The sequence below is a fragment of the Macrobrachium nipponense genome, chromosome 39 (assembly GCF_015104395.2).
Source record: "Macrobrachium nipponense isolate FS-2020 chromosome 39, ASM1510439v2, whole genome shotgun sequence".
Classification (NCBI taxonomy): Eukaryota; Metazoa; Arthropoda; class Malacostraca; order Decapoda; family Palaemonidae; genus Macrobrachium; species Macrobrachium nipponense.
Genome location: NC_061099.1, coordinates 2,639,786 through 2,664,192, shown reverse-complemented (window position 1 = coordinate 2,664,192; position 24,407 = coordinate 2,639,786). Strand labels below are relative to the sequence as shown.

Here is a 24,407-nt window from a genome sequence, read left to right as displayed (position 1 = left end):
GTTTTAATTACAAATTTATGACCAGCGTAGGACGTGTCATGTTCCGTGAGTTACCTGCCCTGTCGACTGATGACACCTTCGTCTTTACAGGTGCAGCAGAGGAAACCAGGCATTCGCCATAGGTTGAATGAAGCAAGTTAAATGCTAAATAGAAATTGTTTCCCCGTGACTTTTATTTGACCTCTTGGAAGCAACAAAAGTCTTTAGCATCCTCAGCGGAGGGGCGAGCGTTGTCATCCCTGACAGCTCCTAGATCTAGAAGATCGGGGTTTTTATTTCATGGTCGATTAGTTAAATATAGAATTTAAACATTTATTTTTGACAAAATGAAACGAATATTAGAAATCCTAAAGAACTAGACAGCAATAGACTTTTGGACTGAGCGCGCAGGAGATCAATATCTGAAGCCACGCCTTCTCTGTGCCAGGCGTATGAATTGCCATTACCAATTTAGCTCCTCAGGTTTTAATATGGACAATTTTGTGTGATTATAAATATTGTCTTATAGGAAAGTCAATACCATATGAGCTCATATATTAAATTTTTATTTTGTGATGATGTTTGAGATATACTTACTGCAACATTGCAGTACGACAGCTAAACTCAGAGATTCTGGCAACATTGAAAGACAACAGTGTGTGATGAGACATGTGATGAGTTCGGTGTTGTTTGAATTGTGGCATCCGTTAAAATCTCATTTAGGCGTAACCTTCTCGTCGATTCATGGCACAGTGGTGAGTTTTTTGCTTTCTCCGTTTCATTCTTAAAGGGTCCTTTCGCGAAAATTGCTTATACGCCATGTAGTGACATGTTGTCAAACTGTCATCATCTCACCTTGGTATGAGATGAGTATTGAATAGGCATAGATGCCCAAGTCTTCTCTTTTTCTTTCTCTCTTATAAAGAAGTGTCTTACAAATTGCAAAGATGTCTTTGACCCATAATATCCTTCTGCACCATAAATTTGAATGTTCAAGGGTTACCTGTACGTAATTTATCTTTAAATTATAACCTTTTAAGACTGATTCTCAGATTCAACCTTCGTCAAGCTGTGGCCATTGGCAAGAGCTATCTTTGTTGTTAGTGGCACTCCCTTTATACTCTTTTGTTTATTAATGACAGTCAGTGCCACTTGATTGCTGAGGTGGTGACTAGTTGGTAAGGTGCCTAAGCTAAAGACTTAAGGCTTGTTAAGCTGTAATCCTTCTAAAGGGGCTTATTATAGGCTGGGTGTGCTGAGATCAGAAATTTTATTTTTGTTAAATTTATGATTGGCAAGGCATGGAGGCTATGTACAGTGGCTCATTGTCAATCTGAGTTGAAGCTTTGAGTAAGGATGTTGGGACAGGCTACGCTGGCTGGAGGTACCTTAATTCGATTTACATACCAACACAGGTCCCTGCTCAAGGCTAAATGTTGTAAGGTTTTGAAGAGGATATGAATGCTGATGTAGACCTCAGGACACTTACTAACCAATGGAGATTTGCCTGGCTGTTGAAGAGTTATGTAGGGAAGTCATTTACATAAGCTACATAACTTGGCTAGCCGGTTTCTTAGCTACTTTGGGGATATTATAATAAGCTGTAAATTGAAGTTGGGATGACACATCTGCAATTGCAACCTCTGAAAACATGGCTATTAATATGTAAATTTTCAATATTAATGTATATTATTTGTGATGAATAGTATAGTAATAAAAGTGACAATTAGCATAATGACAAAAAAACAGTAGAATACAGGTCTTGTTTTCCATTTTTCCCATAACTAGGTCTTCTAGAATTTACAAAGTATGGATTCATGTGGAAAAAGTGTTGATTAAGCCATATTTTACTGAAAATCTGTTAACGGTGGTGTGTAAATATTCATATTTACACAAAAGTCTCCACCAATAGTGGTTTTTATTTTTCATTTAGCTATTTAGATGATCATTTTGCTTCAATGTTTAGTACATTTGGGATTACCAGGTTGCTTTATTTTGTTGTTTGACTACCAGGCTGGGTTTAGTTTGTCGGATTATGATTTTTTAAAATGATCTAGATCATGTTTCAGGAGCATCTGCATGACTGACTGGTGAGTGAATTGTGATTTTTAGACACTTTGGAATGTCATTATGAACATTATGATATCTCATGGTCATAAGATTTTTATTTGTGTTTCAAATACAATAATAAATGCTGTAATTTCAACAAAAACTAATGATCCAAATTATCAAATGTTTTCCTCAAAATTTTTGTAAATTAACAGTCACTTGTGTTTTCTTAAAAGTTATGTCGTCTAAGCACAGTGTAAACTTTTCTCATTACCAGTTGCATATTTCAGCAGCATTAAGCTATTCCCAGTTGAATTTATATGCCTAAATTGAAACTTTCTGTCATGAACTAGCTATGATGAATTATGCACAGCGCATATGACTATCCAAAGTGGAATGCAATAAGTAGATAGATATCAATCATTTTCCCTACTCGCCTGAATAAGAATAGAAGTATTGTATGAATATTAATGTATTCTTATGCTGCTGTATATCTTTTATGACAAAGTGCATGTGGTAATAAATTGTCTTAACCATTTACATTTTGAACAGCAACGAGATGCCATATTACAATCTAATATTAAAGTGTCATAGGCATATTTCTTGGCTAAAGATATAATACAGGTAGCTAATGTATGCCATGAGTATGGAGATCTGCTGTGGTAGATGGCTGTCTTCTCAAAGATATGGTAGGTGAGTTGTCTAATTATACTGGTGATGAGAGTTTGAAGTTCTGCTCCCCCTCTATAGTTGTATGTACATAATGTCATCATTAGGTTATGGGTTAGTTGTAACAAACCTAGTTCTGATATATTTTATTTTTTCTTTGATATTGGCTAGCTCAGTAGTCATTTCAGTTACAGTAAATAAGAATAGATTGTAGCATCGTTAAGGATATTATTTGGTGAATTAATTTTGATTTACAGAATTAGTGAAATAAAATGATGTGTACAGTATAGCCTAAGGCATGAAACCTGAAGATGTTCAAGAGGAGTTACAGACGTGTTCAAAAGCTGGCAAAACACAAAAGATCAAGTTACTAAAGGAAAACTATTAACTATTAATGCACGGTTAAATAAAATTTATGTACGTATACCTGGGCCAGTGGAACAAAGTGACCTTCAAAATTCAACCAGAAAGAAGTAAATGAAGATGTACAGACCTGGCCTTGTGATTAATGTGTTGCTAAGCAAACAGCCTGGCATCATAATAGACAGCTTGACACTAATTTCACTTCTGATGTTCCCATACAGTAGTCCATTAGTAAACTGAATTTTCCCCCATTTACGGATTGGGAAACATTTCTCGTTCATTTTGTTCTTGTTTTGTTATCCATTTAATTATTTACAGTATGTTTCATCAGCTGAAAGACAAGCACTTTCTGTAATAGGAGTATTTGAATGGGAGTTGGACAGAGAGAGAGAGAGAGAGAGAGAGAGAGAGAGAGAGAGAGAGAGAGAGAGAGAGAGAGGAGAGAGAGAGGGGTACTATATCCTTGATGACCGGGAAAAAAAAAAAAAAAAAAAAAGTCTTCCCAAATTATTTTCATGTGCATGTATTGCAAAAATCAGTACTAATATTGTGTAATAAGAAATTTTGTTCAAGGTGTTTTGAAAGTTTGAGATGTTTATAAAATGTATGAATGGTAAAGTAAATTCATAAATACCAAGTGGCAGGGAAATGTTGCCATTCTATGATAAATATGCCCTACCTTTATCTTGTGAAAATTTACAATATGTATAATTTACAGTATGCATAAAGATGGCTCAGGCAGCTATTCCAGAAAACAAATAAATATGTTTGATGTAACCTGAATCTCAGTTGTCTTTTTATAATGCTTGAGACACACTTAAGGAAACATTACCCATCCCTGTTTAAAAGACAATAGCCAGTATCTGGTTAATTGGAGAATGAATGACATGTGTCAACAGCTAGATAGATTTGTCTAGGAATGAGCACTGGCAGTATAATTACATACCCCCCAAACATGGACTGTTAAGATAAGTTGAATGTAAATAGCAAGGTTTTCTGCCACTTGCCATTTACGGATTAATGAGACCACTAAATCACATTTCTAGGCGTGGAGGGCTTACTCGCAGGATTCGAAGGACCATAAATATTTGCAAGGTGAAAATTGGAATAAGATGCAACTGTAGTTAAAGAGGTTGGACAGCTTGTTGGAACGAGACCAGAGGAAACAGACAGATAGAAATTTAAGGAGAGAAAAAGCTTGGGTGCTGCAAGGAAGTTTTAGTACCATATATGTACTGTGTGCTGTGCAAGGCACACTGTAAACAGTATCCCCAATGAGTTAAGTTGTATTGCATCAAATAGGGCAATTTGTTACAAGACCTGTTGTTTGGGCTGAGAATTTGAGATCTCATATTTCGTCAAACTTCATTATTAATGATGAAAATAGTCCATACATCTTTAAATGTAGCCTTCGTATGTTTGGGTCTCATTATTGATTATTTTTGTAGCTGTCGTTTAGTTTTAGTCGCTAGATGATTGTTTTTTGTTGATATAACTCATGTCCTCTTTTTAACTGTTGTATGTAACTTTTCTTGGCATTTTCTTCAGTGGAAACTTCATGTTTGAATTAGGCTAATTTATAAGAATGAGAGTACGGTACATTGAAAATGGTGTCTGGGTTGTTGATGTATCCTCAAGGCATTATTGCATTTTGAAATTTTCACCACTTTAATTGTAATGCTTGTCCATGGAATATCATTTTGATGTCAAATAAATTGCAAACATAGATATCCTTGGCCAACCAGGTGAAAGATAGATTAAATTTCTAAATCTGCATGCAGAAGTTAGATTATCTTATTAATAATGGGAATTCTTCTCCATGTTCAAATTACCTAACTGAATTGTTCTATTGTCCTTATCTATCCTTGGTTGAACTATTACCCATTTACTTGGATGCTGCCTTTTCTTCCCTTGCTTAGTAGTACTGAATTGACCGGTTCTTGTCACTCAACCATGTAGATTAATGTTAATTTATTTACTCTTTTAGCTGTTGTTGCTTTAGATGGAACGAAAGATCTATTATTTCAGTCATCCAGTTTACACAGCATGTCTCTTCATCCCTTTTCTACATGTAGATCAACAATCCTTATTTAACTCTGCTACATGGCTGCATCAAACTTCATAATTCTCTTCCTACTTTAATTTTTAATGATTCCTGTTATTTTTGAGGGGGCAGGTTCATTTGTCCTGTAGGAATAAGTTCCACTCTATTTCCTTTACTTTTTTTCTCCGTTCTGTCATTCAAGTGGTGGATAAGAGCATTGAGAGTTGCTTATATGATTTGTCTTTACATACATAGAAATAGTATGTACATATGTGTTAGAAGAATGATTATTGTATGGTATTTGCCCACAGGTCGTATATTAGGTACATTGGACAGATTTTGGTGTTTTTAATTCCCATTACAGTATCATTGTGTAAAATATATTTTTGAATTTTCTTTTCAGGTTTAAGTGAAAAAACTAAACCACAGCCATGGGAGTGCGAGGACTACAATCCTTTTTGGAGGGCCATTGTGGCCAAGCATGCTACTCTGTCAACTTAGGGAAGGTAGGATATTGACTGGAGAATTTTACAAGTTATAAAATGTTGGCAACGGGAAGGATGGAGTTTATTTTGTTAGGTAAATGCAGTAATAAGCAAATAGCCTTTATTTTAGAATGACTGTACGTACTTACAGCTGTTATCCGTGGTTGTACAAAGGTCCCTGTTCATGTTTACAAAATAAGTTATTTTTGTATTAATGATTGCAATTTCATCTTTTGCACATTTATTTCTTTATTTATGCAGTGATCATTAAAATTTATCTTAATGGTAAGACCACAGGTTTGTTAGCTATGAAAATACAAATAAATTTTATAATTTTCCATTTTCACATTACTGCATTTAATAATCATAGTACATCCTACTTAAAAGTTATTTTGACATTCAGTCGTAGTTTTTCACACTACTTGTTGATACAGTTTGTGAAACTAACTTTTCTTTTTAATATTTTGTCAGTTTATAGTCTCAACACAGTGCCATAAGTTTCCTGTTATGTATTATTGTAAGGTCCCTCTTAATTATATGACCATGATAGTTGTTGTCTTTGAAAAGTGATTTATGCCTGCAACGTCTTCCTTCTTATGTTATGCACTTGTTATAAACAACAGAGTGTAATGTTTTTTTATAACTGAGCTCTTCGTAAACAAATTGGGTTTGTTGTATCTGTATATCGTTAGGTTGTCAGAATTTTCCAGAGGAAAGCATATTTATTTTTCATATTGTAAAGGATTGTACCAAGTTTTAATATTTCTTTTTATTTGTTTTTCACACATTTTCTGCTGTCATTCTGCTTGTACATAATAATATATTGTAATGCCATTTCCCTAATTGATTCAAGGTATGTAATCCAAAAGATGTGCTTATATTTTATGTTGCAAACTTTAGAGGAAAGCTCTACAACAGAATCTCATTACCTCATCTCTAGAATAATCCAGTTTCTCTAATTTTATCTAAAATGTTTTCTACATTCCATTTGTTATTCCTTGTCTTCCGCTTATGTTTTTTCCTTTTTGTATATCTTGTAAATGTGTTGAAAGTTATACTCAAATTTTGTAACATCTCAATTGCCTGCATCTAACTGCTGTTCAGGCCAAATGGGGAAAGTTTGCTATTCTTTGATCCAAAAATGTTCTTGCTCTTGGTGATGGTTCTGCTGTTCTTGTGCTGAGCCTACATCTGGAATCGTCTCTATAATTTGGCAAGTATATATATCATATCATGCACACGTGCCCTCTGTAAAATGTATGATAGAACATTCTTGATGGTTATTAGTATTCTTTGTACTCCTTCTATGTGCATTATGTACTCCTAATATTGAATGGCAGCCTTGTTTCACCAATGTACTATGCTATGAATTGTTTTCACAATAACTCAACATTTCAAACTCATACCAGAGGCACCTTGCTCTGTAAACATTGATATGCTGTCCAACATTTTTAAAGAAGCCATGTTAATTATGAGTAAGGTTATCTAAAGACAAGGCTTCAACATTATCTATATCAAAATTGATGTTGGTTTTCCTGCCAATGAAAATACATTAGCAAAAATGTAGACAAGAAGACCCTTGTTTCAACACAATCAACAAAAGCCTCTATTTCAGCAGCAAGGGTCAACTTGGCTACTTATTTACCGTATGAGATTGCCAAAGTATTAGACATCATAAAACACAGCGTAGTCCAGTAAACCAGTCGGCCAAGCTAGCAAGTGATTCAGTGCTGTGATTAAAAAAAAAATAATTCTCTTTAATTCAAGCAGTGCAGTTGCCAATATTTCTTGATCTGATACCAAATTTTTCAGAACTTTTGTCGTTAGACATCCCTCCATAGCTGTTGTGTTAAAGGAGTGGACCCCCACCTGTGTTGGTTTATTTTTTGGTCTGTTTCTCATTATGGGTTCAGTGAAAATTCTTCCAACTACGTAATTGTTTTATTTGGATACCAACATGCTTGAATTCAACTCCCTTTAATTTTAATCCTGTTCAGACGTTCCTGTGCCCATCGAATGAAAATGTCACAGTATCCTTCAACTGTCCATAACCCAACTTAATCTGTTTACCATCATGACCAATGACAACACCAGGCCCATGCTAGGCTGGGTCACCTGCTTTTTTTTGTAATACACACCAGTACTATTCATACAGAATCCAAATTACTTTGTCCTACCTGACTTACTAGGCTCCTCATACACACACACACACACACATTCATAGTTATTAAGTTGTTGTGGGCTTTTATATAGTACGTATGTGTAGAACATTTGGTAAACACATTACAACAAGCTTCTAGAGTAGGTAATTCATCACTGATTACACAAAGCAGCAGCAAGGGATTTTATCCAGAGACAAACTGATTAGTGGAATACAGTATCCACTGTGATTATGTCAAGCATATTTAGCAGCAATAGCCCATGAAAGCTCAATATTTACTTGGCAGAACATTTCAGGTAATTCACACAGTAAGTTGTAAATTCTTACTATATATCAATTGATATTTTTCTGGTACACCAAAAATTCTCCGTGGGGGGTTAGTGCCGTAAGTGCACCTCATGCAGTGTAGTGTAGGCATTACTTAGGGTTTCTTTGCAGCGTCCTTTTGGCCCCTATCTGCAACTGTCATTCCTTTTTACTGTACCTCCATTTATGTTCTCTTTCTTCCATCTTACTGTCCACCCTCTCCCAACAATTGATTCATAGTGCAACTGCCTTGAGGTTTTCCTCCTGTTACACCTTCCATGCCCTTTTGCTGTCAGTTTCCATTGCAGTGCTGAATGGCCTTAGTTGCCCTAGTGCTTGGCATGTGTGCCTAAAGTCTATAAATCAATCAATCAATACACCGTAAATTTAAATGAAGCTTTAATTATCAGTTGGTTGGTCTTTTGTCAAGTATTCTGTTAAATGCAAATTTTAGTTGCTAATTTCACAATTGCAATTAAAAAATACCTTTCACTCTAAGTCCTTGGGTCGATGGTAGTCATGGATATTAAATGTGTACACTAAGGAACAGGTTGGTTAAGCATTTTTTATGTATGGCACAAACTTAGTATTTGTTACTTACTGTAGCTCCTATGCAATGTACATGCTACATTTCATTAAATAAGTTATCATCATGATAACCTTAGTCCAAAATTAACTTCTCTAGGCAAGGCAAACAAATTTTCCTTGCAGCATAATAGTACTATGGCTATGCATAGAAAATAAAAGGTTGTTCAGTTAGTTAACACTTAATGACTCAGTATTCTTCATCTCATATGATGATAAGGATTTTGAAAAGTGGCAATCATTGGAGGAAGTAATCTTCACTTGTATTACTATAATTTAATAGCAAAGAAAAATCACTCCATTTCTTTTTCAAACTGATAATTATGGAATTTGTTTTCTGAAAATGAAAGTATGTATATCATCTGTTTCGGTTAGAACTGTCCCCAGACAATCAGGTGAAGTTCTAACCAAAACAGGTGATATACATACTTTCATTTTCAGATTTAATCTTACAACATTGCTAAGGATGTCTTTCCATCAAACATTTCCATTAAAGTGCTTCTCATTACCTAAAAAATTATTATAATAGCAGTTGATGTTACTACGTAATTGAAAAAGAAGTTCTGAAATGTCACTGCTGCCTAATAACCTTGAAGGTAAATCATCATCAGGCAGTTATATACCACGACTTTTAAATACAAAATGCTTTTGATCAAATTATGATTTTTGAGGATGTTATGTTATTAATGTTAATAAAGTAATTACATTCGAGATTCCATTATATATTATATCACTGATACAGCAGTACCAAAAGTCAGAAGAGAAGAGTCATAACATATTAGAACCATAACCAAGCTGAATATATATGCAAACCAGCAACCACAAATTATAACATGAAACAGGAGCAAGTATTAACTGTATGGAAGACTGGTCCAAGTCCATCAGGTAGTGACACACCAACCAATCGCTCACTAGACAATGACAGCTGTGCTTACAAGGCTCAAGCCACACCCAAAAGAATACTGTCAACAGGTGTAAACAAACACATATGTACATGTTAATATCTTGACAAAAACAAGTTTAAAAACAACAAATGTAATGTAGTGGGGTGAACTTGGGCATAGCACTAAAAATTGAAAATTTTTAAATCCTCCCCTAATGAACACACCTCAGTAACGAATGCTCTTTATCTTTTTATTTTTTTCAACAAATTTGCAATGCTAGGGAGTCATTGATTACTTATTTTACCCAAATATCTACATATATGCCATGTCAGTGCATATTGGTCTTATTTTGAAAGTAGTTGTTACCATTATATTGTACTTTAAATAATGTGTTATTTTCTCCACCAGGTTGCTGATGATTACCAAAAACGCACTGGCAAAGCCCCCCTCATCGTTGTGGATGGCATGTCATGCCTTCGAAAGCTTTATGGCCGTCTTAATTGGATATGTGGAGGGCAGTGGAAGGGCTATGTAGATCATATCCAGGAATTTTACCGAAGTCTCAAACAACATGGTATCAAATTGGTTTTCTTCTTTGATGGCAATACTCCCGTAAGTGTTGAGAGAAAAACTTCACTTGCTTACTATTAACAAAGAATATGATTGAGCTCGTTCTCGAATCAGACACATAAGTGTCATTCACTTATTTATATAGTAGTTAGGTTTATATACACATTCTAATTTCCACAAATATTTCTGTATATGATAATTGCAATATTTTAGCTTATCTTTTTCTCATTTTCCATTCTTATTAGAACATTTGCTAATGGAAAACATATCACAAAAAGGAAATGACTGAATTGGTGAACTGATACTAATGCTGTAAACTAATACATTTGAGATTTCTCCAGTGACGACTGAAAGAATAAAAAGGAGAAAATTTGATCCAAAATAAATGCTGAAGATTTATTACAGAATGTACTGTATCTCTCACAAGGAAGAAGTAAAGCTTTGACAGTAGTAGTGAAAATACAAGTTCATCTGTTAAATAAAAACTAAATCAAACATCAAAACTTGTTTTGAAACTGTAAGTGAAATAAGGAGAACCAGCTGTGACAAGAAATCAAAACTATATTGTTGGTGAAGAATTAATGACATTTCAAAAACTACATTAACATATAGTAAGATACTACCAAACACAGTATGAAATACAAGTATGTAACCATACTTGTGTTTGCAATGGTTTTTATCAAACCTCGTATCAAGGCTTGAAATTTTACAAGCAATGTTTTGATGAAAAAGTGCAATCAAAACTCATGGAATTTTTTCAGGAGCGCAAGCGAGAGACCTGGACTCACCGCAGGCTGGAGAATCTGAAGGATGTAACAAATTACTTCAACATGGTAAAGGCAAACAAGGAATTGGAACATGGGAAACATTTTTTTTTACCCACAGGACTCGCAGCTTTTACCCCTCTCATAGTTAAGGTAAGTTATAAAGGAATCTCAGTGTCCTATTAAATTATCATAGCCAGTAATTTAATGCCATTTGATCCCTTAATTAGTACTGTAGTTGCTTTTCTACCTGCTTTGTGGTGGGTTAATGGGTATTAGGGAAGATTAAAAGGAATGCTATAGTAGAAAAGAAAATAATTTAGTTTTCCATTATCTTAAAAGCATATACACAATGCTAAAGAAAATGAATTGGTGAAATGGTCATTCAGGTAGTCCTGAAATATCAACCTATGCAAAAGTCTAGTGATTTCCAATAAAAATAGAGAATTTTAACTGCAAGAGATTGAGGGATCTGTATGCAATTGCACATATTTACTGGCTGGTTGCCATTTCCTTCCTGCATTTCTTTTAAAAGCAACAAATTGAAGTGTTGAAATTATGTTGATCACGACATTGGGCTGGTTATAAGTAATAGTTATATTGAAACAGTTATAAATTCTGTGTTTTTCATTGTCTCATAAACTGTATAATTAAATGTGCTCTTCATTGTATAAAATACAAATTAAGAGTAGTGGTATAACAAACGATACGCAAGTGCACTGTAGTCAGAAGTGTTGCATTTATATAACTGTTCTGAAGATTTTGGAGATCACAGCACAGTCGTGATTGAAGCCCACAAAAAATCTTTGGAAGCAATCATTTGAAAAAATACAGATACTCATTTGTAATGTGGTCCTCTTTATTTTCTTCATTGATGCACCCACTTGTAACTCTCAAATACATGATGCTGACTATGATCCATTCTGGCTGTCTCATCCTGATTTGCTTATGATGTTATCCTACCATATCTCTGTTTTTGAGAAAGCACTGTCCACTAGCAAGGGAAAATTGTCAAGTATGCAGCGTACATTGTTATAATGTGCATCTTTAGTCAAGGAAAGTCTCATTGTGCTGGAGTTACGTTCTAGTTGGCTTGTGTAGTGACAGGCGGATAGGAATCAGTAATCTAAAATAATCTAAAAGGGCCATGAGAGTGGACTTTGTAGTATACCCTTCTTAGATAAATAGTGTCCTGAGTTTTAAGCTCAAGAAAGAACTAGGATTTTATGGTCTTTGTTCTTGAGAACTTCATTTCAAATTATGGTTTATCTACAACCTTTAAAGAATATTTACCTATTTGGGTTTGTAGTCCTTTGGTATCTTAGCTCTTCTTCAGTGCTACTTTATGAGTGAGAACAATATTATGGATTATCCATTATCTTTGCGTTGTCAGTGTAAGTGATTAATTGGTGTTGAAAAATTATTTGTTCGCATCTAATGCAATACATTCAGTTGGGTAAATACAAGATTTTGGTTTTCATGGATTATGGTGCTCAGTTATATCAGAGTTTTGTTTGCATTGTGTCTTTCAAGAAGTTGATGCAATACCCAGTAAGGTGTTGCAAGGGTTAAGTAATAAACTAGATATTTTCAGTACTGTCTTTTCTGTTATGGAGATTGTCAGTTTGAATACAGAAATTTTTAAAATTTCTGTATTAGGTCTTCATACTCTTCGATTAAAGAGGAAAAAGTTTTGAATTGCTTGTTGTGTCCTGCACTTCCAGTCTGTTTGTTTATTAGATACCTCCTCTTGATTTCTGTTTGTTCCTGCATCATGTAGAGGTATAGAGATACAAATGAATTTTTTCAAGATACTACTTTTTTTTGTTATTTATTTTAGAATAGTAACTGTACAGCCACATTGTGAAAGAGAAGAAGCATATTTGGTATTCTGTAAAGATATTTCTTATGTATTTTTCAGTGATGGCAAACAGTGCTTCATACAGCATGCAAGGTCTTTTGATTATATGTTAATGGCAGGGCTGTAATTGTTTTCATTTTATTACCATATTTTCAGAATTTTTTTTAAACAGAGGTGTGTACCAGTTTAAAAATTGAGCTAGGAGTTGCATCTTCATAGTTATTCAACATTTTGTAAATAACAAATGCTCAACATGTCATTTTCAATATTTGTCATTAGAAACCCCTCATAATCTTTGTGATGTCCCTTGTATTTTTTTTAATAGTGTTTTCTCACTTGTGAATTAGTGTTCTTAAGGATATTTTCCGTGTATACATTTTTAAAACAACTGTGTATTTGTAATTTCCTGTTGATTGGTACATAGATGCTGTAGTTTAAATTGAGATTTTTCATGAGTAATTTTTCATGTCTGGTAATTTTTCTTTTAAGTTTCAAAAGTAAACAAATAGCTAGTGTTTTTACAAGAAATTTTTCAGTAGCTGTTTGTCTTTTCCTAAGAATTATGTTATTTCCAGGATATTTTGGGCTGTCAAGTTTATACCTGTCTGGATGAGTGTGATAAAGCCGTTGCAGAATATGCCAAGAAGCATGGAGCAATGGGGATCCTTGGACAAGATTCGGATTACATCATTTACAACACTTCTTATTATTATTTTTCCATCAACCATCTTAACCTGGAAACATTAGACACGATCATGTACGATCGTAATGCGTTGGCAAGAATGCTTCGGATAACTGTTGACCAGCTGCCCGTGTTGTCTTGTCTCATTGGTATGGGGTTTTGTACATGACAGATGCCCTAGTTGATATGTGTGATTGCAGTCACTGTATGTGACTGCGGTCATTATATGTGACTGCAGTCACTCTGTCATTGCAGCCATTATATGTCATTACAGATGTACCTGTTAGAAAGTACTTTATCCATGTTAGATTCCATCATTGATTAAAATGGTGTCACTTTTTTATTTATTAATTTTTTTTTTTTTTGGTTTTTGAGATGTTAGATACTTTATTTCTCGTTTTAGCTTTTTGTGACTTATGACATTGTATTTTGCATTGCTCTAGATTGCCATTGTTGTGTAGGTGAAAAATTTTAGTTTCTTGTCTCCTGAATTGTAATACTGTAGTATGTGAAACAACAAAGGAAGAGATCTCATAGAGTTGCATGAGAGGAACACACATTCTTTTTTCAGGTAATGACGTGATTCACCAGGAGCAGTTGATTATGTTTCACCAACAGTCTCTTAAAATGTCTAGTCATCACCATAGACATAGTAATAGGCCTCCACCTGAGATACTCATCCCCAAAGTGGCCACGTTTATGAACACGCAACCCTCCATGGATCAGCTTTTGCAACAGTTGCCACTTTTGGCAAGGTTAGAGTGATAGAATCAACCCTTTGACAGATCGGAAGTCATTTATCCTCTCTTTACTCTGATACTCTATGCAAATTTCACCCTTTTGCTTTGATTTTAGTTTTGTCATTTTATTGGAATAGGGATAGTCAGTGTAAAGTGTCTCAAATGTAAACCTTATATTACAGTATAGCATGATATTGTACATTTATCAGTCATTTGTCAGTTTTCAAGCCGAAAATCCAAGGAGGATAGCAGATCACTTTGTCATTAGGTTGTTATTAGAAGAAGTAAAGGTTTGCATTCTTGTTAGTTTGAGGATACTGTTCTTTGTAAGAAGTTTTTATTTGCTTTTTGCTTTGTAGTTAAGCTCTGTTGATTGAATTATGAGTAAATTGAAGGCATCTTATGGCATATTTTTAAAATGTTTTCTTCATTTGTGAATGTGTGTAAGTCATGTCATGTAGTTGTTCTTATTCACATACTGCACTGCTGTATGCTTGAATTGTATGTAATCTTTTGAAGTAAGTTGCCTTCATATACTTTGGTTAATTTGAAGTGACCAAATATTTAAATTTATTTAAAATTTTTCCATGGTGAGAGAGTGACTTATGTTTTGAATTATCTTATGTGTTTTAGTTATATGGTACAAGTGATATCAAGCCTTTCACAACTTATTGTTCACAGTTGTACTTCGCCCTTTTTTTTTTTTTATTTACACTAATGGGAATGTGACCAGTTCACCTTGCCAAAATTCTCAACCCTAATTTTAAAATGATCCTTTCATCATTCATATCCAAGATTCTGAAATTTGACTTGGTGGTGAGGCTAAATGCTTAATGATGCTAATATGCGTATATAGGGTATTGAAGAAATATTTCCATCCAGAGTACAAAATTCTTATATTGCTTATGCTGTTGTAATCTACAGTGTATCTGTTAGCCAAGATTTGATGCTGGAAACAGTTGCCTTCCAGGTAATTGTTTCCACTCAAGGGGCCCTTTTTCTCACACGTGCCTTTACTTTGTTTTCATGTAATGCAGGGATATGTTTGTTGGGCATAAATTTAGTTATCCTTTGTCTGTTTCATCTTACACATCTCTGATTAAGTTGGTTTGAGATTTTTTTTTTTTTTTAGTTCTAGAAGCATAGTTACTCTCTTGGAAGTCTGCATGTGGATGAAAATACGACAGGGGGAGGTGTGTCTTCCAAAGACACATTAACTAACTTTATCTGTAGCACTGGTCCTAAGACTCACTACTGTGTAGCAGAGACATTTGATCGTTGTTACAGAGGTATAAATACTTTGTCAGTAAGCTGGCATAGAGGCACATGTTCCCAAAACATTACACTGGCTATAAAACAGTTTTGTGCATTGCATCAGAGGTGCAGACCTCTGCATTCAAACATGGTCACAAAGTGACAAAGGTAGGCTGCCGAAACAGGTACTGTGAGAATTCATGTCAACATTACAGGAATGAAGAAATTTTAATCTACTGTAACTGCCACAGATGTTCATGAGTATCAGGTTATCCAAGGTCCCATCAGTATCACTGTGAAAAGAACTGAAACATTCTGACACTGATGGATGAGAGGCTCCATCCTGCTCTAATTCACTTTGAAAGTCTTTTTGGCTTTGAGAGCTGGTCAAGATATGTAATCTGAAAGATGTACAGGAGACACTTCTATAATTCTAAATAAATAACTGCTGACATGATGTCGAAGTTCAGATATGTCAGTTATGCTGATGAAAAATAATAAATGTTTGGTTGAATACTATGTTGATCGAATTGATGGTTGTGTTATGGACAGTATGAGGACTAGCATACTCTTATCCACAACCCATGTAATATTGCACCTTCTTGCATCACATAATGTGCCACTTGCTATTCAGGAGGGTCATGACCATGAACATACTTTGGGGTTATATCAGCTTAATTTTTGTTTGTCCATTGAAATGTTGTTACTGCCTCCCACCTAGTTAGTATTTCACCCTAATTAAAGTAAAATGTTTCTTTTAGGTATGTATGGACATACACAAAATATAAAATATTCCCAAGTTATAGTAATGTAAATTTTTATGATAGTGCCCTTATGCCAGCCCCATGTTCCAACTGCTAAATTTTAGAAGGCGGCAAAGGTATATTGTGATTTAGTGGGCTTAGGGACTTCCTCTTCGAAGGATATTCACTTTTACATATTGAGGACTTAATTCTTGGCTCACTGCACTGTACAGGCCACTACAGCATGACTAAATAAGAGGTTTGAACCTGTAATTTTTAATGTAGCATGAAAATTAATTTCACATCACTTTTTTGTCCAAAGTTGGTTTTATTTACTACGGAGATGAGCTTAACACATTTTTAAGTTTATTTTGTTTTGACAAAGTAAACCATATAATGGACAACCATTAGTAATGTTTCATTAGAATAAAAAAAACACTGATTTTAACAACCACAGTATGTTTTGTTTATAAAAATTAGTGTTGCAAAAACACCAAGTAAATTTTAGTTGAATGTTTTCAGTGTTGCAGAAACATTGAAAAGGTTTTATTTAAATGTTTTCAGTTTCAAAGGTATTCCATTTACTGCAACATAAATATGTGACTATTTAATTATGGCCTGACTTTAAATAGCTTTTAATATAGTTGTAGGAAATTTTTACAGCTTTCTATGTTGGTGGCTTTTTTTATGTAAATAGTAACCAGCTACACTGTTATGCTGTACATTTCATGTAGTAACCCCTTGTTACTCTTTAAAAGGTATGTTACATCTAACATTATGTCCTCTTGAATTTTTCAGAGCAGTGTTCAGGGATGAAAGTCGAACCCCATTGTTGGTGGAGGGTATTAAAATGTATCACTTGAATCTTGACGGTCCTGATGAGTATACCGACATAGAAGATTCACCGGTATGTAGGAAGAGCGTGTTCACTTAGTTCATATGCATATGTATTTAATGTAGACTTTGAATGTCTGTAATTTGAGCCTCTCTTTCATAAAGATTCTAGCTCACTACATAATTACTGGTCATTTTTAAGCTGAATTTTAGGTTATGCATTATGATTCAAAGAATCCCCTAAAAGATTAATGGTATGTTTGAAGGGAAATTGTGGAGATGAATGTTCCAAAGAAAATTTTTTATTTTTAATGTTAATATGAATTTTAATTTAATAGATTATAGATAATTAACTTAAGCCCCGTAAACTTTATTCATAGGTAATTGGCAGCTGTTTTTAAAAATTTAGGGATTCGCATAATTTTTTTGTATATTGTACTGGCATTTTCCTCACCGACATAATTAAATTATGGGGTCATGAATACAGTTGAACCTGATCACCTCCTTACACACATTTCATTAGCAAGGTGTAATTGCCTTATTTGTTTTAACAAGAGTATATGTATTGGCCAAATAACATGCAAGTGATCTTGTGCTCATTAACCCTTTAACGCCGATTGGACGTATTAAATGTCGATATAAATTGTCTGTTGGGTGCTGATTGGACGTATGGTAGGTACGTCGATACAAAAAATTTTTTTTTTTAAATTGCGGAAAAATAGTTATAGGCCTACTAGGCGAAAACTTTTGAATCACGCGCCTTGGGGGATGCTGCGAGCTCACGGATCAAGGCGTTGTTTTGTTTACAATTGTTACACAGGCGCGCAAGCGCGAAGTTCTTTCCTATCGCACTAAAAAGTATCAGCGACACATCTCGGAAATTATTTCGTCACTTTGACATAATTTTTGCACCATTTTAAATTAGCCGATACATGGAGTATTATATGTGAAAATGTGTGCGATTTCATGTAGAATACAACAAAAAAAAACTCGTGGTTGTAGCTTTATCAGTTTTGAAATATTTTCATATAAATAACGATGTGCCAAAATTTCAACCTTTGGTCAACTTTGACTCAACCGAAATGGTCGAAAAACGCAATTGTAAGCTAAAACTCTTATATTCTAGTAATATTCAATCATTTACCTTCATTTTGCAATAAATTGGAAGTCTCTAGCACAATATTTTGATTTATGGTGAATTTATGAAAAAAACTTTTTCCTTACGTCCGCGCGGTAACTCTTCCAAAAAAATCATAAATTTTTTCGTCATATTGACGTAATGTTTGCACCATTTTAAATTAGCTGTCACGTAAAGTTTTATATATGGAAATGTGCGCAATTTATGTACAATACAACGAAAAACAACCCATGGTTATAGCTTTTATCAGTTTTGAAATATTTTCATATAAATAACGATAAGTGCCAAAATATCAACCTTCGGTCAACTTTGACTCAACCGAAATGGTAAAAAAACAGAATTGTAAGCTAAAACTCTTTTATTCTAGTAATATTCAATCATTTACCTTTATTTTGCAACAAATTGGGAGTCTCTAGCACAATATTTCGATTTATGGTGAATTTATGAAAAAAAAAACATTTTCCTTACGTCCGCACGGTAACTCTTCCGAAAAAAATCATAAATTTTTTCATCCGATTTTTGTTATGTTTGCACCATTTTAAATGTGCGCAATATCATGTAGAATACAACTAAAACATCCGATTTTTGTGATGTTTGCACCATTTTAAATGTGCGCAATATCATGTAGAATACAACTAAAAACAATCCATGGTTGTAGCTTTTATCAGTTTTGAAATATTTTCATATAAATAACGATAAGTGCCAAAATTTCAACCTTCGGTCAACTTTGACTCGACCAAAATGGTCAAAAACGCAATTGTAAGCTAAAACTATTACATTCTAGTGATATTCAATCATTTACCTTTATTTTTCAGCAAATTGGAAGTCTCTAACACAATATTTCGATTTATGGTGAATTTGTGAAATAAACTTTTTCCTTCCGTCCGCGCGGTAACTCTTCCAAAAAAATCATTAATTTTTTTGTCCGATTTTCGTAATGTTTGCACCATTTTAAATTAGCTGCTACATAAAGTTTTATATATGAAAATGTGTGCAATTTCATGTAGAATACAATTAAAAATAATTGAAGGTTGTAGCTTTTCTCATTTTCGAAATATTTGCATATAAATCACGATAAATAGAAAAAAACACGTTCGGTCAACTTTGACTCTACCGAAATGGTAAAAAAACGCAATTATAAGCTAAAAATCTTACAGTCTAGTAATATTCAGTCATTTATCTTCATTTTGAAACAAATTCGAAGTCTCTAGCACAATATTTAGATTTATGGTGAATTTTTGAAAAAACTTTCCTTCCCTCCGCGCGCAGATTCGCCTCCGCAAATCTCCGAAATGCGTACGTCGCATTCTCGTAATATTTGCTCCATTTCATATTAGGCGTTTCATAGAGTTTTATATATGAAAATGTGCGCAATTTCATGTAATATACAACAAAAAATAATTGAAGGTTGTAGCTTTTCTCATTTTCGAAATATTTGCATATAAAAAAATTCGACATTTGGTCAACTTTAACTCATCTAAAATGGTCGAAAACTGCAATTGTAAGCTAAAACTGTTACCGTATAGTAATATTCAATCATTTATCTTCATTGTGAAACAAATTGGAAGTCTCTAGAACAATATTTAGATTTATGGTGAATTTTTGAAAAAACATTTTTTTACGTCCGCAAGTTACGAATTCATGCATCATTTTGTGATAATATTTTCTCTGTGTTGCTTTGCTTGTTTTACAATGTGTTATATACCAAAATGATTGCAATTTAGTGTAGAATACAACGAAAAAAAGTAACTCGTTAGCTTTAACCGTTTTGCTCACAGCACGATTTGAAAACAATTATATATGAAGTTTTGTTTTTGCGCTATCATATATCGCATTATTTATATATGATAGTGATATTTTTTTTCATTTCTGATGGTTGCATACTAAACTTCAGGCAATGGCAAAAAAAGGAGCCAAAAATGAACTCTTAATCTTAAAAACTAAGCGCGCTGTGATTTTTTGAAAAAAACATTTTTTCCGCTTCGGCACTCACTCCCAAACCCTGCCGGCATACGGGAAACGATTTTTATTATACCCCTTCGGCATTAAGGGGTTAATATTAAGGTAGGAATAGTCTACCTTAGCATAGATCACCTTGCTAGTGTCTAGAAAAATTAAACTCTCAAAGATGAGTTCTTAATTGTTGGTGATGGATTGTCTCACATAGCTAGAAAGCTCCCTTCTGAAAAATTACAGGTTTTTTCAGTCAACAACCAGTCCTTAGATAGTCACAGGAACTTCAGGTATTATGGTACATCAAGCTTTAAGAACTGTACTAGGTCCCATAGTAATTGTAGTGAACACTGAATAATCTACAAGAAATGAAGAGTTCAGTTCCAAAGCATGGTTAAATGAGCTCGAATTCAGTAATGGTCATCTATTGTTTTTCAGTGAATAAAAATATTTTTCCGTCCACTTTTTGGAGAATTAGTAAAATTAAAACCAGTACAACATTTGTTTTAAAAAGCTGTGGTGACAGTCATTACATTGTAAGTGCCTTTGAAGGGAGTAATGTACTGGCTAATTATTTTGAAAACATATCACAAAAATCAGAAGAGAATCCAGTGACAGAATGAGAATCTAATTCTCCATATCAAGGTGCAGTGAAACAGCTCCTGGATTAAACTAAAATCAGATATCTTTATTATTAGTATCAGATTAAATAAATAGGTGTTTGTGTTTTGATATTATAAGGATAAGTATAAGAATTCCTTAATTTACGATATTAGTTGTTATTTTAAGTCTTGATGGGTCTTTAACATTATTAGGACTTGGATATTTGTGAACGTGTTCGGAGACGACATATCAATTCGGAACTTGGGCGCCACCTGTTCACAATTCTGCGTGGAGAACCGTATGAATCATCAACAACATTAGAAGATTACACTACATCATTACCATCTGGTGCCATTGTATTTCAGCCTCTTAGAGCAAAAATTTACAGAATACTTCAGAAGTCAGTAAATGGTAAGGCGATTTTATTTCGTTCAGTCATTTTAGATGTGTTAGCTTCTTATGCTTTGTATCTTGTAAGCTGAAGCATTTGTAGCTATTTGAATTGGAGATATACTTTTTTAATTGTCTTTAGTTCATAAGTAGGTAGGTTCCTCTGGAAAACCCTTTCTTAAATTTTTCAAACTCAGAGAAGTGTTTCTTTTTATGTGAAGTTAGTTTTTTAAAAGCACTGTACGTACTAAAATTAGGCCCATACAGTTTTGAAAATAATTTACATAGGATATATCTTTGAAGTTGTGATGTTCAACATAATTGTGCAGGTGTACATATATTAATACATTTTAATAAAGTTAAATAGTAACAAATATAGTAGAGAGGGATAAAAACATAATAAGCCATCAATGATGCATGTAGTACACCTGAACTTTGGACCAGGTAGTATAGTTTAAAATTAGTTTTCATGTATGTGCAACCATTATTAGTACACACATTGCATGTGGCTTCTAAGTATATACAGAAATATGAGGTGCAAAAACTGACAAAAACAAGTCAGGAGATTTATGGACAACTTAAACTTCCATTTCATATTAAAATTTTGATATAGTATTTTCATTTCCATTTTATTTTCCTTCTGTTTTTTTTTTACTCTTGCATTGAAACTTGTATAATCTTTTTCATACATTAACTCAGTTACCTTTTCATTTGTTGTTTTTGGACTTCAACAAAAAAAACTCGGTTACCTTTAAATTTGTTGTTTTTGGACTTCAAAAAAAATTTCTTGCTGATATGACTCCAGGTTGGTACTTAGTGATTATTTGTCAAGAGTTGATGACCAAACATTTTGCTCTCTTCCCCATAGGCTACTACAAACTTCTTGCTTTCCTAGAAATGATGGGCCAATGGCATTTGGTATTTATCTTATGTAAATGCTCACTCAATTTCCATGTCTCGAGAGGGGGTTAGTGACATCAGTGCAATATTGGCATCATATTTAAGGTTCTTTGTAATGTACCTTCAGCCCTTTGCTGCTACTCCTTTCATTCCTTTAACTGTACCTGTTCACGTTCTCTCTCTTCCATCTTATTTTCCATCCTTACAGTTGTTTCATAGTCCAGTTGCAAGATTTCCTCTTATTACACCTTTAAAATATTTTTACACACAATTTCCCTTTCAGCCCTGAATGACCTCACAGGTCCCAGCATTTGTTTTGACCTAACTTTTATGTTCCATTCCAAATCTGCAATGCAAAGGGCCTTTTTGAAATTCTTCACTAACAGAGGCCCTATACTGACTTCACCATTATTTCCTTCTTTTTTTTTTCTATCAGGTCTTATGGGTTTTTTAACTGCTAATACTGTTTGTGTGATACGATGGAGTTTCTAAAATATGACAGTTTTGAATGTAGAGGAAATAGCCTACAATTGGGTACATGAAGGAGTTAATGCTCTTTTTCAGCATGTTTTCAGAGACATTTTTCTGATTTTATATTTATAAATTAAGTGTATTTTTTGGCTATAGTAAGAAAAATCTCTTCCATATATGTTAGTCTATCGGGATTGTAAATTATGTTTCCCAATCAGGTACATATTCATGTTGTTGGCATTGGTTATTGAAGGTAATAATAGATTCTACCCCAAAGGTAGGATAAAATTTAGAAATTTATATACAAAGTATTTACCTAATTGCTAAGATCCTGGTTTTGACACATGATTTATGAGAGATTATAAATACAACTACAAATTACTGATGTTAATAAGTAGTCCATGATAATTGTATGTTGTGTCCTATGTAGAAGTTAATGTGAATTGGAGATTTTTCTTCTTGTTTTTTTTTTTTCCTTTTATAAGTACACAGACCTATTGTGAGCTGTGTTGTATGTTTCCTCATTTGTCATAATTGTGCATTATACTTCCCTTCTATTATTGTTGTGTGTGTTGTGATTTACATTGTTCCTTGTGTTTTTACAGATGTCTCAAATCCATTATGGTAGGTGATATTTTGTGGGCATTCTTTTTGAAAAGGGCAAAAGAATTTTCTAACAAATGTCTTGCACTTTTATCTATTACAAGTTCAAAACAAATTTGCACAGACTGTATTGCTTGCTTCACAACAGTTTTAAGTGCTAGTTTATTTCATTGAATAAATTGCAGTATAATATTTACTCTGATCTAATCAGAAATTCCACTCTTATTTTGAAAATCACCCACTGAATATTTATTGTATTGGTGAGTTTTCCGTTTCTTCCTTATTGGCTGTGACTGACAGAAAGTTAATATAACCTTTGTATATGTAAAAAACACTAACTTCTTTTCCTTGTGCTACTTTCAGTGATGAAATTTTGACAGTGTAAACTTGGAGTTACGTACCCTGTTGGTTATGCTTTCCTGTCATTGCACGTGAGCACCAACCTTGAAACTGGTTTGGTTTTTTGAGTATCTGTATAAAATTTCTATAAAAGGTGTGAATAGCTTGTCAGAGTACCTCTCTTGTCTTTCATCAAAATAAGTCCTCTTTATTTCTCTTGTTGCTTTTAGTATTCCAAACTTTATCTTGGTATTATTTGCAATTTTTTTCTTTTCATGTCATATTTCATTGTTAGAGCTTTAAGCTGGTATGGCTATGGCTGACTAAGGTACAGTTATTTGCAATGTCAGAATGAAATTTTTCATATTCCAGGATGTGACATTGTATATGTTGATCAAATTTTACATTAATTGGAAATATGAATAGTAAGCTGCTGTCAAGATTTTTATAATATGTGATGGTTTTAATGGTTATTTTATATCCCCATATGAATTATGCCTGCAAAGAAATACAGTAACACTAATAGTAATCAGTGAACAAATTTAATCCTGAAGAGTGGTATAAACTATAGATGAGGTAGTTAGTTGTTACATTCAAGCCATTGTACGGTGTTGCTTAGTTTTATTCAACATTCATCAAATATTATTGCTTAAATCATGGTGTAACAATTATTCTTTGTTAAATACAGTTGACTGGCTCACTTTATATAGTATTACAGGTTCTTTGCAGTATTCCTTTGGCAGCCAACTGTATCACTTTCGTCCATTTTTTTCACATTGCCTTTGGTCTCATCTTGTCTAACTTATTTAACATAAAACATACTAGTTCAACTTTGATAAGGCGCCATAAGTTCGTTCCATGCATATGGAATTGTTGTAGAAAATGGAGAGAGTAGCATGAACCAGATCTCATTGGTATCCACTACACTTGCTTAGAGGATAACTACTTCTAGTTAACAGATTTTTCCTTCTTGTCATGTCTAGTTTTCATCTCTGCTTTTGACTTACTCTCACGAGTTTCCAAGTGTGCCTCAGGTC

The 24,407-nt window shown here is 33.7% G+C and overlaps 1 protein-coding gene across 4 annotated transcripts in view; it reads left to right on the top strand.

The window, feature by feature from the left end:
* Positions 1-24,407, top strand: part of LOC135210020 (constitutive coactivator of peroxisome proliferator-activated receptor gamma-like) — a 138,697-nt gene that overhangs the window by 105,875 nt on the left and 8,415 nt on the right. Inside the window, exons 1-9 of one of the 4 annotated variants that reach the window (XM_064242790.1) lie at positions 659-734; positions 4,107-4,155; positions 5,508-5,610; positions 9,934-10,137; positions 10,857-11,012; positions 13,296-13,551; positions 13,974-14,157; positions 16,938-17,046; positions 20,880-21,078. In XM_064242790.1, coding sequence (XP_064098860.1) covers positions 5,536-5,610; positions 9,934-10,137; positions 10,857-11,012; positions 13,296-13,551; positions 13,974-14,157; positions 16,938-17,046; positions 20,880-21,078 — 1,183 coding nt within the window. In that variant the 5' untranslated portion in view covers positions 659-734; positions 4,107-4,155; positions 5,508-5,535. Of the gene's footprint in view, positions 1-583; positions 735-4,106; positions 4,156-4,181; positions 4,339-5,507; positions 5,611-9,933; positions 10,138-10,856; positions 11,013-13,295; positions 13,552-13,973; positions 14,158-16,937; positions 17,047-20,879; positions 21,079-24,407 lie in introns of those variants that run through there. The other 3 variants (XM_064242789.1, XM_064242792.1, XM_064242791.1) reach the window with 3 other exon arrangements.